The 15,683-nt window shown below is 47.0% G+C and overlaps 1 protein-coding gene across 2 annotated transcripts in view; it reads left to right on the top strand.

Moving 5' to 3' along the window:
* Positions 1 to 1,427: 1,427 nt before the first annotated feature.
* Positions 1,428 to 15,683, top strand: part of PACS1 (phosphofurin acidic cluster sorting protein 1) — a 153,150-nt gene continuing 138,894 nt past the window's right edge. For both annotated transcript variants that reach the window (XM_081532197.1, XM_081532196.1), the window contains exon 1: positions 1,428 to 1,985. In XM_081532197.1, coding sequence (XP_081388323.1) covers positions 1,633 to 1,985 — 353 coding nt within the window. In that variant the 5' untranslated portion in view covers positions 1,428 to 1,632. The remainder of the gene's footprint in view (positions 1,986 to 15,683) is intronic.

Here is a 15,683-nt window from a genome sequence, read left to right as displayed (position 1 = left end):
CCCCTCCCGAAAAAGGATGAAAACAGCCATATTCTGTTGCCTGAAGTGGTCCAGCGTCTGGGGGCGGGCACCTGGAGCAGATGTTACAGTTGAGACTGGTGATGAAGCTAAAGCCACTCTGAGACTTTTTTTTTTAACCACTGCCCGCTCTTGTAGGAAGGCTTTGGGGGAAGGACCTCCGGGTCTGGTTTGACCTTACTAGTGTGTCCTTGGGGACTAAAAATAGCCAGCTTAGCGCCCAGCTGGGCGGAGGAAGTGCAGTGGGCTTGGGAAGTAGGCCAGGTCAGGCCTTCCTAACAGACCTTGTGGCTAAGAGTCCAGGTCCTCACCTGGGAGAGAACACAGCTCAAAACCTCTACATTGTCCTGAGTCCATATGAGCCCCTGGGTGGTTTCATCAGCCATCTCTAGGTTTAGGAGGTGGGGGCGTGGTTGGGGGCTGCTTTCCCAGGTTCTAGTACCCCGTGTCCCTGGAAGTCTTTCTGACAGGCTGGACTGGGTTGGACCCGTGGGTCCCACAGGCGGTTGCCAAGCCCTGGGGAGAGAAGTCACAGTGCTGCTGTAGCACTCATGCTGGTGTTAACTGCACCATCCGAGGAGCTGCCACGCGGGAGGCTTCCAGATGCTTTCTGGAGCGGGGAGTGTGGGTGACTCTGGGGAGGACAAGGCAGTTGAGCAAGACCTCATAAGGAACAAGATTGTAGAAATACAGTAAGTGATGAGGCAGAAAAACATTCCAAATATAAGAAACTGAGGGCGGAGATGGGGGCTTGGGACTCTAATGGTTCTTTAGGAGGGGGACATCGCGGTCAGAAAATAAGGGCTTAGCTTTAGAATTCACCCGTGCCAAAGGCCTTTTGGACTCTAGGTCCTTGAGCCCCCTTGGCCACGCTGGGGAGAAGAGGGCGGAAACTGCCCGGCCCAGAGGCGCCCAGTCGACCGCTGGGTCCCCATCGCGCCCTTTGCAGGTCGTGGCGAAGAAGCCCCCCGGAGCCGCAGGACCGGCGCCAGGTCGCCGGTCGGAAAGTGGGTTTGGGCGGGCGGCGGGTCGGGCCTCAGGTCTACAGACCCGAGGGGGCCGAGGCGCGCTCCCACGGCAGCCCTCTCCGGGCCGGGACCGCGCCCCGGAAAAGCGGGGTTTCCGCTTGGCTCTGCTGCCACCGCGGAAAAGAACGAGAAGGGAGAGAAATGGGCCGCAAGGTTCAGCGGGCTGCCGCCGGGCCGCGAATTTGAGAAGAGGACCCGGCGAAGGGCGCCAAGCCTCCGACCCCCTCCCCCGAGGAGCGAGGGGCACGCGCGCCCACTAGCCCGCCCGGGGCGCGCGCCCGAGCGCGGCCCCGCCCCCGGGCGCTGGGTGGGGCGGGCGCGGGCCGGGGCTCCCCGCCCCCTCCCCGGACACGCCCACCCAGTGTCTCGGCGGCGCGAGCCGCAACAGGCAGCGGCAGGCGAGCGCGAGGACCGCGCGCCGCGAGGCCCCGCGCGTGCGTGCAGCTCGCGCTCGCGCGGTCGAGCAGGCGGGCTGGGCAGACGAATCGAGCCCCCGCCGCCGCCGCCGCGGGAGAAGCCTGGGCGGTCCGCTCGGCCGTCGCTTCGATCCCCGTAACCCCCGCGCCTCCCCGCCCCCGGCCGGGCCATGGCGGAACGCGGCGGGGCGGGCGGTGGTCCCGGAGGCGCCGGGGGCGGCAGCGGCCAGCGGGGCCCCGGGGTCGCCCAATCCCCGCCGCAGCCGCCGCCGCCGCAGCAGCAGCCGCCGCCGCAGCAGCCGACGCCCCCCAAGCTGGCCCAGGCCACCTCGTCGTCCTCGTCCACCTCGGCGGCGGCCGCCTCCTCCTCGTCCTCGTCCACCTCCACCTCCATGGCCGTCGCGGTGGCCTCAGGCTCCGCGATTCCCGGCGGCCCGGGGCCAGGCCGCACCCCCGCCCCCGTGCAGATGAACCTGTACGCCACCTGGGAGGTGGACCGGAGCTCGTCCAGCTGCGTGCCCAGGTGAGCGGCGGGCGGGGGGCGACCAGGCCCTCGGGGGCCGCCCAGCCGGGGCTGTGACAGGCCCCCGCCCTCCTATTCCTCCCCGTCCCGTCGGCCAAGGGGGGCGCCCTGGCCCTGGATTCCCCCTCGGCTGCCTCGCTGCCTCCCTGCCCGGCCTCCGGGGACTCCTCCCGAGGGGACCCCGCCCTCCCCTGGCATGCCCACCTTCGGTCTCGGGCCGGGACCACCCTCTTCCCCTCCCAGAGCGGGGCCCACTGGATTCTCTGCCCTGGGCCTTCTGACAGAATCTGGCCTTCCTGTCCGTTTCCCCGTGAAAGTCACAGACTTTTTCCGCTGCCTCGCCAGCGCCCGTGGGCTGTACCTGTGTTACATGGATGTGGTATAGATCTCTCTAGATATTATTATTTCCCAATATACTTGGCATGTGCCAGACTCGCTTGTCACCTTCTGCCAGGTAAAGCCCATATGGTAACCCTTAGGGCTTCTAGTTTGTGTTCAAAACACACGTCCATTTGTACTCCAAGTACACACATTCTGTCTGGGCTTTTATGGCCTTGAAAAAGTCCTATTTAGTGTGTTTTTCAAGTGTATTTTTCATCTTCTCCTCACCGCCCCCAGTAACCGGTCACATAGTCTCCTAGCCCTGCAGGGCCACATAAAATTACTGCCTTGTTCCTAACTGCAATCCATTCCTCTGTCTGTTGGAACCATCTGGGGACTTTCCATTGGTAAAATATACCTGAGTTGGAGCTGTTTTCTGTTTCTGTATGGGCAAGGCAGTCTTCTCACACTCTTTGGGGACAGTGTGCAGTGTCTCACAGCTTACCCCTTGACTAGACACTGCGGAGTTGGTTTCACCCAGGAAACCCAGAGAAGTGCCTGAAGGTGGTCTTTTTTTCTGTCACCTCTAAACCGAGTTGATTCTGTTGTCTTGGAGTGTGACTTGCTGCTCACTCTGGAAGCCCCATCTTAGGCAGATGGACATGTAAGTGGAGGTTAGGGAGCATGGTTTGGTTACATCTTCAACTCATTTTTCTCCAGCTTGCTTATATTTTGAATTGTTTCATGCATACAAAATGATGTGTGTCCTAGAGAGGACTTTAAAAAAAATGACAAGAAGCACATCTCTGTCCTTGACTCAGCTTGAAAAAGAGCATTAGAGGTGTGTTGGAGCCCTGGGTGCCTCTTCCCAGCCACATCCCCTTCTTCCCCCTGCAAAGGTAAACATTCTGAATTGTGTGTCCCTCATTTCCAGGTCTTTTAAAATTAGTTTTACTACGTATGTGCATCTCTAGACAATGTTTTTTCGTTGTGAATGTTTTGGGAAGTTTATATAAATGCTGTCATAATGTATGTGTTCTGTGACATATTTGTGTGTGTGTTTGTGTGTGTGAACTCAACATTAAGTTTGTGAGAATCATTGATGCTGTATGGTAACTCAAAATACTTTCCCTAAAGAGTAAGAATTTCACAGTATGAATATATCGTAAATCTCCTTTTGATGAACATTTGGGTTGTTTCCTGTTTGTTAACACGAACAGTAATGCTATAAATATTTTTGTCCAGGACTCTTGGCACTTCTCGAAAAAGTTTCTTTAGGATGTCTTTGTGTGTAGGGGTGGAGTTGCGGTTGGAAGGATATACATCTGGAATGTTTTTAGATAATGCTGGATTGTTTTCCAGCAGCCCACCTCTGCTCTTGGTGTCCCTGTGTTTCAGCATTCGCTTCACTGATTTTACTTTCTTTTTTCTCTGTCCTTTCTTCAGGGCAATCACGAGCCACACTAGTTTGGTTTGGTTTGGCCAACACCCTAACACACACCAGACTCAACTAGGAGTTTAGTATGTGGTGGCTTACCCCTCCTGGTCCTGAGCATGCCTGCCATTCTCTTTCTGTGCAGGCCCATCTGTGGCTGAAATCGCCTCATCTACTTCTTTCAAATATACGAGCACTGAGTCCCTTCCTCCCTGGGTCCAGTGTGAGTAATTCAGGCTTGCCTGCCCTTCCCTCACATCAATCACTACGTTTGGTGACATTTGGACAGCTGCCTTCTCTAGCTTGTTAGATTGAAAAGGCATAAGCTTACTGACAAGAAGCTGCTCTGCCAGCAAGGAGGATAAATAAAATCACCGATGGCTATTGATTTCCAGTCTGTCCCTTTTGGTCACCGAGAGGTCCACAGGATAAATTTTTTGCCCAAGAAGCAGCCAGGCATCCTGATGAGATCAGGAATTATTATGCTGACGTGGTGTGAGAGCCTCAGGCTGGCTTATTGCTGTCACCTGCAGGGAGCATGCAGTCATGTCCTGTCCACTAACCAATCCTTGGGACTGTCAGCTGTCCTGCTCCGACTTTGTTTTCCACCCGTCACCCTTGGGCCTCCCAGCTCCTTGTGGAACACTTGGGCTGTTTGGAGCGTGTTGTTTTATCTGCAGGATGGAAAAGAACACCCTGTGGGGAGAAAATGGCCTGCTCTTGGCCCTTCCCGTTATTAGAGCCATCCAGTTAATTTGAGGTCTCCTTGGTATACTTGTTCACATTGTTTAGAGTATATTGGCAGTCTGCACTCTGTATCCGGCATGCTGAATTTCACCTTGAATTAACATTCTCATCTCGTGAAGCTCAAATGAGACGTAAACTTGTGATTTATGTGCACTTGAGAAATGTCAGTGTGATTGTATGACCCAAGGTTAGGTATGTATGAAATGTCGTGGGATTCAGTCTTGTGAAAACGTCATCCTCTGCCTGGTGTGGAGAAGAGAGTTGAAAAGCTGAGCGCAGGGAATGTCATGCTCCTTTTCTTGATCCCTGTAGAAATATAATGTACTTTTGGAGAAGGAAAAAAACAGCTTTCCCTTTATTAGATGTTTAAATAAAATTGTTTCTCAAGTATGTACTCTGCTCTGACTTAACAGCTACTAAATTCTTTCAGAATCCCCACTATTTTTTTTTTTGAATGAAGAGCATATTGTAGTTGGCTTTAAAAATAACTAAACTGTTCTATTCATTACCATTTTTTAATCAGTATTTTTTAAAACAAAAAGATGTTTTTTCCAGAAAAAAGTAGATTTTTATTCTTCTCACCTGGAATTTCAAGTTTTTCACTGAAATATAGTTGATGGGCAATGTTATGTTAATTTCAGATGTACTGCATAGTGATTTGACATTTGCATACATTACGAAATGATCACGGTACATCAGTTACCATCTGTCCCCATACAAACTTATTACAGTAGCACTGACCATATTTCTTAAGCTGTATATGACTTCTCTGTGGCTTAAAATAAAAAGATTAATACACGTCCATGATTAGAAATTCAAGCAGTACAGAAAGATAAACATTGTAAAGGAAAGCCCCTATGTCTGTTCTTACTCCCCAGAGGTAATCATTGTGAAATATAATTGGCTGTTAAGATTCTGAACTTCCCTGATGGCTCAGGGGCAAAGAATCTGCCTGCCAGTTCAGGAGACTTGCGTTCGATCCTTGCATCAGGAGGATCCCCTGGAGAAGGAAATGGCAAGCAAGTATTCTTGCTAGGAAATCCCTTTGACAGAGGAGCCTGGCAGGCTACAGTCCATGGGGTCATAAAGAGTCGGACAGGACTTAGTGACTAAACAACAACAACCAGTGGGTAGGTCTGTTATAATAGTTCCTTTGTGAATTTCACAGCTTTTGAAGTCGGCACCACTCCACGCTTAGGAGTGCTGCCTCGTCTGTGGTCCAGAGTGTGGACAGTGGTGTGGCATCATCGTCAGCACCAGGTGGCAAGTTGCTTGATGTCACCGGAAGGGTTTTAGTGTCTCATTGATTCCTCCTCCATGATGTTTGTATGGTGACGTTTCCCCTCATATTCTTTCCTCTTTTTGAGTTGTGCAAGTAGGAGAGACAGAAAGATGATTAAATTTCATAAGTGTACAGAATTCTTTCTGTCAAACTGACTGTGAGGGGACAGCATGTGCTCTGCTGTGTCACTCACGAACTGTATCACATTTGTCTTTGAGCCCAGAGCATATTTGCATATTCTTATCTGTGTGTATGCTTAGGGAAGGAGCTCAGTGGTTATCAGGCACTTCTCCTTTAGACCACATTTAGAAAAAAAAGGATGTGACCATGGCCAAGTTGGCATGACTGGCCTGCAGTAGAAGTGTTAATTTCATGAAGGCCCTTGAGGCCAGTTGTCCCTCTAACTGTGAAAGCACTAGGCAAGCCAGTATATACTGCTGTGTGTTCTTCCTGTGTGCTGGGGCAAATTCTCCAATGCCTTGGTGTTTTGATCTATTGATTGGGAATACTTTTACTGACTATCCATTTTAATATGTGGGTGAAATACATGTAAAATAGGACAGGGTCTTCGCTGGTGATCTAGGGGTTACGACAGCACACCTCCCCTACAGGGGGCATGAATTCGATCCCTGGTGGAGGAACTAAGATCGTGCTTGCCTCGTGGTATGGCTGGAAAATAGAAAAAAAGAAAAAGAAACAGTTGATTAAATAGGACCTATAGATCTATAGGAGAAAGTACTTCTTAGACGATAGATATAAAGTAAATGTAATTGATCAAAGAGAGACCTGGTGAAATTTCTATTATTTCCCTAGCACTGAAAGTCTGAAAAGCGTATCTGTACCTTAGAAGATTTGAATTTCACATTGTGAGTGTTGTAATAGAATAGCCTCTCTATCGGGGTAATATTATCCACCGTCCCTGCGGAAGCTCAGATTCCTTAAGTCAGAAACAGAATGACTTTCACAGAGACCGTTTTACATGTATTGATTTACAGATCTTTTGGACACATGAGTGGTTATGTGATTTCCTTTTAAATTAGATTTCCAGTTTCTTAGCTGAGCCAATAAGCTGCTGCTGTTCTTACTTCTGGTACCATCTCCATGTGCATGAGGGAAGTGCCAGCCAGAAAGTGCTGGGGCTGTATGTTTTTACTGCTTCACTCTGGGAGGCTTGTCCTGTTTTGGCCTGGACTTGAAGGCTCAGTTCTTGCCTTGAGAACCCCATAAACAGTATGAAAAGGCAAAAAGATAGGACACTGAAAGATGAACTCCCCAGGTCAGTAGGTACCCAATATGCTACTGGAGATCAGTGGAGAAATAACTCCAGAAAGAATGATGGGATGGAGCCAAAGCAAAAACAATACCCAGCTGTGGATGTGACTGGTGATAGAAGCAAAGTCCGATGCTGTGAAGAGCAATATTGCATAAGAACCTGGCATGTTAGGTCCATGAATCAAGGCAAATTGGAAGTGGTCAAACAGGAGATGGCAAGAGTGAACGTCGACATTCTAGGAATCAGCAAACTAAGATGGACTGGAATGGGTGAATTTAACTCAGATGACCATTATATCTACTACTGTGGGCAAGAATCCCTTAGAAGAAATGGAGTAGCCATCATGGTCAACAAAAGAGTCTGAAATGCAGTACTTGGATGCAATCTCAAAAATGACAGAATGATCTCTGTTCGTTTCCAAGGCAAACCATTCAGTATCACGGTAATCCAAGTCTATGCCCCGACCAGTAACGCTGAAGAAGCTGAACTTGAACGGTTCTATGAAGACCTACAAGACCTTTTAGAACTAACACCCAAAAAAGATGTCCTTTTCATTATAGGGGACTGGAATGCAGAAGTAGGAAGTCAGGAAACACCTGGAGTAACAGACAAATTTGGCCTTGGAGTACAGAATGGAGCAGGGCAAAGGCTAATAGAGTTTGCCAAGAGAATGCACTGGTCATAGCAAACACCCTCTTCCAACAACACAAGAGAAGACTCTACACATGGACATCACCAGATGGTCAACACCAAAATCAGGTTGATTATATTCTTTGCAGCCAAAGATGGAGAAGCTCTATACAGTCAGCAAAAACAAGACTGGGAGCAGACTGTGGCTCAGATCATGAACTCTTTATTGCCAAATTCAGACTTAAATTGAAGAAAGTAGGGAAAACCACTAGACCATTCAGGTATGACCTAAATCAAATCCCTTATGATTTTACAGTGGAAGTGACAAATAGATTTAAGGGACTAGATCTGATAGACAGAGTGCCTGATGAACTATGGACAGAGGTTCGTGACACTGTACAGGAGACAGGGATCAAGACCATCCCCATGGAAAAGAAATGCAAAAAAGCAAAATGGCTGTCTCAGGAGGCCTTGCAGATAGCTGTGAAAAGAAGAGAAGTGAAAAGCAAAGGAGAAAAGGAACGATATTCCCATCTAAATGCAGAGTTCCAAAGAATAGCAAGGAGAGATAAGAAAGCCTTCTTCAGCGATCAATGCAAAGAAATAGAGGAAAACAACAGAATGGGAAAGACTAGAGATCTCTTCAAGAAAATTAGAGATACCAAGGGGACATTTCATGCAAAGATGGGCTCGATAAAGGACAGAAATGGTATGGACCTAACAGAAGCAGAAGATATTAAGAAGTATTAAGAATACACAGAAGAACTGTACAAAAAAGATCTTCATGACCCAGATAATCACGATGGTGTGATCACTCACCTAGAGCCAGATATCCTGGAATGTGAAGTCAAGTGGGCCTTGGAAATCATCACTATGAACAAAGCTAGTGGAGGTGATGGAATTCCAGTTGAGCTATTTCAAATCCTGAAAGATGATGCTATGAAAGTGCTGCACTCAATATGCCAGTAAATTTGGAAAACTCAGCAGTGGCCACAGGACTGGAAAAGGTCAGTTTTCATTCCAATCCCAAAGAAAGGCAATGCCAAAGAATGCTCAAACTACCGCACAATTGCACTTATCCCACACGCTAGTAAAGTAATGCTCAAAATTCTCCAAGCCAGGCTTCAGCAATATGTGAACCGTGAACTTCCAAATGTTCAAGCTGGTTTTAGAAAAGGCAGAGGAACCAAAGATCAAATTGCCAACATCCGCTGGATCATCAAAAAAGCAAGAGAGTTCCAGAAAAACATCTATTTCTGTTTTATTGACTATGCCAAAGCCTTTGACTGTGTGGATCACAATAAACTGTGGAAAATTCTGAAAGAGATGGGAATACCAGACCATCTGACCTGTCTCTTGAGAAATCTGTATGCAGGTCAGGAAGCAACAGTTAGAACTGGACATGGAACAACAGACTGGTTCCAAATAGGAAAAGGAGAACATCAAGGCTGTATATTGTCACCCTGCTTATTTAACTTATATGCAGAGTACATCATGAGAAACGCTGGGCTGGAAGAAACACAAGCTGGAATCAAGATTGCCAGGAGAAATATCAATAACTTCAGATATGCAGATGACACCACCCTTATGGCAGAAAGCAAAGAAGAACTAAAGAGCCTCTTGATGAAGGTGAAGGAGGAGAGTGAGAAAGTTGGCTTAAAGCTCAATGTTCAGAAAACTAAGATCATGGCATCTGGTCCCATCATTTCATGGGAAATAGATGGGGAAACAGTGGAAGACTTTATTTTTTTGAGCTCCAAAATCACTGCTGATGGTGATTGCGGCCATGAAATTAAAAGATGCTTACTCCTTGGAAGGAAGGTTATGACCAACCTAGATAGCATATTTAAAAGCAGAGACATTACTTTGTCAACAAAGGTCCGTCTAGTCAAGGCTATGGTTTTTCCAGTGATCATGTATGGATGTGAGAGTTGGACGGTGAAGAAAGCTGAGCGCCGCAGAATTGATGCTTTTGAACTGTGGTGTTGGAGAAGACTCTTGAGAGTCCCTTGGACTGCAAGGAGATCCAACCAGTCCATCCTAAAGGAGATCAGTCCTGGTTGTTCATTGGAAGGACTGATGTTGAAGTTGAAACTCCAATACTTTGGCCACCTCATGCGAAGAGTTGACTCATTGGAAAAGACCCTGATGCTGGGAAGGATTGGGGGCAGGAGGAGAAAGGGACGACAGAGGATGAGATGGTTGGATGGCATCACTGACTCGATGGACATGGGTTTGTGTAGACTCCGGGAATTGGTGATGGACAGGGAGGCCTGGTGTGCTGTGATTCATGGGGTTGCAAAGAGTTGGACACAACTGAGTGACTGAACTGAATTGAACTGAAGGCTCAGTAGGTCCTCTGAAATTTGCAGTCAGCTTGGCTTGAATCTGTGGTGTCACATTCTGGGAGCACTTGGGGGAGACAAGGAAGCTGTGGGAATGATGGCAAGAGTTGGGTCCTTTTCCAGTGTGAGTTTGGAGTGGTTTAAGGGCTCTGGAGAAAGGACAAGAGCTTGAAGTTGGCCACAGGGCTGGCCTTGAGCAAGGTGGTTTGGTTCTAGACTGGCAAGCCCTGAGAGAATCCTCCCTTCTTCAGGCCTAGTTAGAGGAATAACCAGCATAGCTTGGGAGGATTTTAGAGAAGCAATGTGTGCGCGGGTGCCACCTCTAGAGTCATTCACAGGGCAGTGATCTGATGAGAAAGCTTGCTGGACCCACTTTCCCTTTTATGTTATTACAAACTGGAGAATAGCTGTAGTCACAGCTCAGGGAGCCACTTAGGCAGACTGGTGCCTGGGCTCTGCCTTGGGTAGCGCCATAGAGAAGCCCAGTCAGTGATGATGTATTATTGCTTAGCTTTTATATCTTCCAGAAGACAGTTACTTAAAACATTTTGTTTGACGTTCAATTATGTCTTAAGATCATAGGCTGTTTTATCTTTAAAGCTGTGTTGTTCAATACAGTAGCCAACTAGCCACGTATGGCTACTTAAATATTAATTGAAATTGAATAAAGTTTAAAATGCTCTTCCTTCATTGTACTGGCCACATTTTGTGTCATGCCAGTGCCCTGTGGCTGGTGGCTGCCATATTTATGGTTTCTCCTTATTTGTTTAATTAGACTGAGTCCTCAGTCTGTCCTCTTGCAAGTTATTTTAAAATGTCCCTTTTCTTCTCTCTTCCAAGGGCTCATTAGTTTTCTTTTGTTAGTTTCCCCTCTTGAAATGTTTTTACCTTCTACTCAGCTTGCTTCCTCCTGGAGAGAATTTGCTTCCTGATGCTTCCTTGTCCATTTGTTTTTCACAATTTTAGGTCTTAGTCAATATCTATGGAGAAAACTGTCTGGAGGCGTTAACTCCAAAATGGGTTTTAGTTGGTAGGATTATGTGTGATACTAATTTCTGTCCTTGTATATTTTTTGGTGATTTCCAGACTTTCTGTAATAAACACATATTACAGAAAAGACCAGTAAATGTTGTTTTAAAAATAAATGTTTAGGGACTTCCCTGGTGGTCCAGTGGCTAAGACTTGGAGCTCTCAGTGCAGGGAGCCTGGGTTTGATCCCTGGTCGGGGACCTAGATCCCGCATGCCACAACTAAAATCCAGTGCGGCCAAATGAATAAATACTTTAAATATTTTAAAAATAAATAAATATCTAAAGACATGTATCAACTCTACTCGGTTGTACATGTATGTCAAAGGAGGGAAACTTACAAATTTTATATCACAATAAAGCTGTGAAAAAAGGTTGGATAGTTGAGACAGGGTGGGGGGTGCTGAGGTTTCACTCTACTCCTCACCCTCCTTTCTTGGTTCCAGAGTTGCTTGCTCATCTCTATTGACAGCAAAAATGGTGACTGGAGAGCGCTTTGCCCGCTGCCCTCTTTGTGGTGATGGGTGGCGAGGCACAGGTGAGGAGGGGGCTTTGATAGTGACGCTTAGTACTGGCTTTGCCAATTTTTCTGACCCCGAGTACTGTTCTTCCTCTTTCCCCCTTAGAAGTAATGATGCTCCACGCCTCCCAGATGAACCTGTGTTTCATTTATCCTTTCAGCACTTTCAGTTCTGTAAAGAGAGGCACTTGGTAGTATCCAGAGGTGATGTTGGCAAAAGTGTTTTTAGAACTATAATGTACCTCTTAGAAATTACACTGCAAGTTTAGGTAATAGACAAAGTCCATTCTCTTCTAGCGTGAGCTTTCTAGTGGAGGGAGACAGGTAGTAAACATGTCAGGTGTGAGTGGTTTACCCTGGGTGTGCTTTTAGTGATCTGGTACGGATATAGGTAGGTGTGAAAGGAGTGATGTTTTAAAACTTGGTTCCTGTTACAGTATCTGTTCCTCTCTTAGTCTGCCGCCTCCTCTGGATGGCAGTCTGCCTCTCGGAGCCGTGTTCTGAACAAGATCCCCCCAAGTAACAGTTTGGATGTGCTAAGTAGAATCTTGATTGTCCCTGAGGAAACAGTCTGGTTATTGTTCTTAGATGTAGGAAGGTGTTTTTTCTTGACAGTTTTTCTCCAAAACTCTGTGTGTCTGTCTGTCTGTGTGTCTGTGTATGTGTCTGGCTTTGAGCTTCCTTTTGTTCCTCTTGTTATAAGTGAGACAGAGATTCTTTGTAGTGGTTTAAATAGTTTAGAAAAACACAAAAGGCTTAGGACATCAGTTGTCATTTATTTGGTCCCTCCTCAGGGACCTTTTCCTCTCTGTTGTTTAAAAACACCAAATGGCTTCAGGGGTTAGACTGTAGCCTTTTCTACCCCTGTCTCTGATTAACAGTGCCCAGAAAGCACATAGCATGTGCTTGTTTGTAAATTTCCCCGTCCTCTGCCACCCTGGTCTCCTCCCAGAAGGTAATCACTAGCAGCAGTTCAGAGCGATATTTTAAAATGAAAATCAGATCATGTCACTCTCCTGTTCATACTCTTCCCCAGTTCATTCATTTCACAGATGCTTGTAGACCAGCCAGGATGTGCCACAAGCAAAATCCTTCATCTCATAAAGTGTACAATCTGCTGGGTGAAGAGAAGTTTGTTGTTGTTTAGTTGCTAAGTCCTGTCTGACTCTGCGACAACCCCATGGTTTGTAGCCTCTGTCCAGGGGATTTCCCAGATAAGAATACTGGAGCAGGTTGCCATTTCCTTCTCCAGGAGATCTCAACCCAGAGATTGAACCTGCCTCTCTTGCATTGGCAGGTAGATTCTTTACCACTGAGTCACTGGTGAACATAAAAGACGCTATCAAGTAACTTGCCATCACACAGTAGAGGAAAGGCCTCCTTCTGACTTCAGAGATACTTCCTGGAGGGGTCCTTCCCATGGCCTTGACCTCATCTCCACCACGCTGCCCATGCTCACCTGGCTCCACAGGCTGGGCCCCGGCATGGTCGCCCTGTCTCAGGGCTTTTGTACTTGCTGTACCCTCTGCCTGGATGCCCTGTCCCACGATCATTGTGTGACTGGCTCCTGGGTATCATTCAGGTCTCAGCTGACCCGCTACTTGGAAAGCTGCCCTCACCTGCCCGGTCCATCCTGGGAGTTTAGAAATCTTCACACCAGTTAGCGCCATCTGAAATAATCCTGTCTATTTACATAGTTACTTTATAGGTGCTTGATAAATATATTTGTCAATGAACAGTGCCTGTTTATTTGTAAAGTTCATTGGATGAAAGTCTCTCCTACATGGTCCTTTCATTCAACAAATATTTGTTGAGTGTTTCTATGTGCCAGGCACTGCTCCAGGTGCTGGGGAGCCAGCAGCAAGCAGGTTGACGATGTAAGTTCTCTCTTAGAGTGAACGTCCCAGTGGAGGGAGACAGATGATAAACCGGTAAGTAGATCTAGAGTGAACAGGCAGGTGGTGAGTAGTGCCGTGATGAGAAACGAAGCGGTGTGGGGACTGGAGAGGGTTGGGCAGTGTGATTGAGAAGGCCTCTGGTAAGGGGGTGTTTAGGCTGGTGCCCAGGTGAAGGGAACCAGGCTGCTGAGCCTTTGCTGTGTGCACAGTAACCATCAACTCCCCGGGAAGGGAAATCGAGGCCCAGGGAGGGGAAGGCATTTCTGTAGGGCTTCCCAGTTTAGAGGGAGGCGGAGCTGGGATTTGTCTCATGACTCGGGAACTGTTTCTCTGTTTAAACTCGGTGTCCCCTGAGCTCTCTCTGGTTCTCATGATTGATAATGTTTAATGCTTTATACGCTGTAGTGTTATCCCATTGACAGAGGGGCCTGGCAGGCTACAGTCCATTGGGTCACAGAGAGTCAGACACAACTCAAGTGACTTAGCACGCATGCTGTAATGTTGGGATTACAGAATGCTGCTCTATTACCAAACTATAGACGGTGAGAGGCTGGGTAGCATAGAGTCTACAGGTGTCAGAGCTGGAGCCAGTTTTTGTTCAGTTGCTCAGTCGTGTCCGACTCTTTGTGACCCCACAGACTGCAGCATGCCAGGCTTCCCTCTCCATCACCAACCCCCAGAACTTTCTCAAACTCATGTCTATCAAGTTGGTGATGCCATCCAGCCGTCTCATCCTCTGTCATCCCCTTCTCCTCCCAGCATCAGGGTCTTTTCTAATGAGTCAGCTCTTCGCATCATGTGGCCAAAGTATTGGAGGCAGTTAGCCAGCATTTTAATCCTGACTCTTGGTTTACTGTTTGAGTGACTTGGGGAAATTACTTAACCTCTCTAATGCTTCATTTTTCTCATCTGTAAAATGAGCATAATAATTCCCCTACCATTCATATATTATGAGGATTAAGGGAGATTAATACAAGTTAATTGCTTTTGTGGCACATAGAAAACACTTAAAAATATTACTGTTACTCTTGCTGTCTTTATTGCCAGCCTAGCTTCTCTGTCTCTCTCTGACACCCCTCCAAAAACTACTTTCTGTCTAGAATCAGGGCTACCTTGTTTATATTCCGATTTCCTCCCGGGGACCATTATAAGGTCTTGGGTTCACTGTAGACACAGATCCTGCCAAACCCCAAGCTTAATAGATGAGAAAGTCAAAGGAAAATATTTTGGTTCTCTGAAGCAGTGACTGCGTTGGGATCCTGTTTCTACATCCTGCCAGCTTATATGAACGGAAGAGATGGTTCAGGCCCCGCCTGCAAACCACAACTTTGTTTTGAGCCAACTTGACTTGACAGCTTCCCTATTCTACCTGCTGACTTCTTTAGCTATGCTTTGGCAGCCAGAAGAGCAACTAAACCGGTTTACAGCTAGCCATTTATCACCAATAAAAGCTGAGCAACTCCTAGGAAAATGAGGATTTAAACAGAGTTGATCTTATCCTCTTTTCCTTTTTGTGTCTCAGACTATAGAAAAACTGTATCCTACTTTTATAGGAAAACCTGGTAATATATTTAAGGTCTATCCTGAAGCACTTGGATCTTTGTATACGTGTCAGTTTTCTCCTGCAATAAGCACCAAGACTTTATTTTCCCTTTGGTTATAAACCCACAAATATATTTACATGTCTCTGGTTCTTCCTTGAGAATGTGTAAAACACGGGCTAACCTCTTCTCCTGTGTGGATCGTCAAGATGAATGAGACCCTCATGGGCTTGAAATGAAGAGTGTGGACTGGTGCATGGTGCATAACTATTTTTAAAGTCATGTGTTTGCTTTTTTAGTTTTGTTTTTGCCTTCATTCCTCCCTATTGCTATTGATATGCCTTCTTTCTGCTTTGTTGGTTCTGATATTCTGTGAACTGAAGAACCAGATAGTCAGTATGTTAAGGAGGAATGGGCTCTGATATGAGGCTAAGAGTAACAGGGAGGATAATCTGAGAGCCTTAGACCCACAGTGGGGCTGTTTTGCTCACCTCTTGGTCCAGGTTGTGGTCCCCAGGCAGGCTTGCTGGCACGTTGAGGGTAGGGATTTAATCTTCTCAAGTCTTAGGGAGTCAGAGACCCTATTGAAGATGTAGTTGGAGATACAAGTCACATTTTCCTTTGGGATTGGACTACCATGGATTAGTAAAAAAAGCCCTATATCTAGTGCTTGGTTAA

This window comes from Giraffa tippelskirchi, chromosome 10, assembly GCF_054371585.1.
Source record: "Giraffa tippelskirchi isolate mGirTip1 chromosome 10, T2T-mGirTip1v1.2.pri, whole genome shotgun sequence".
NCBI classification, from domain to species: domain Eukaryota; kingdom Metazoa; phylum Chordata; class Mammalia; order Artiodactyla; family Giraffidae; genus Giraffa; species Giraffa tippelskirchi.
Note: the sequence above shows the minus strand (reverse complement) of the source record. Positions and strands in the feature narration are given on the sequence as shown.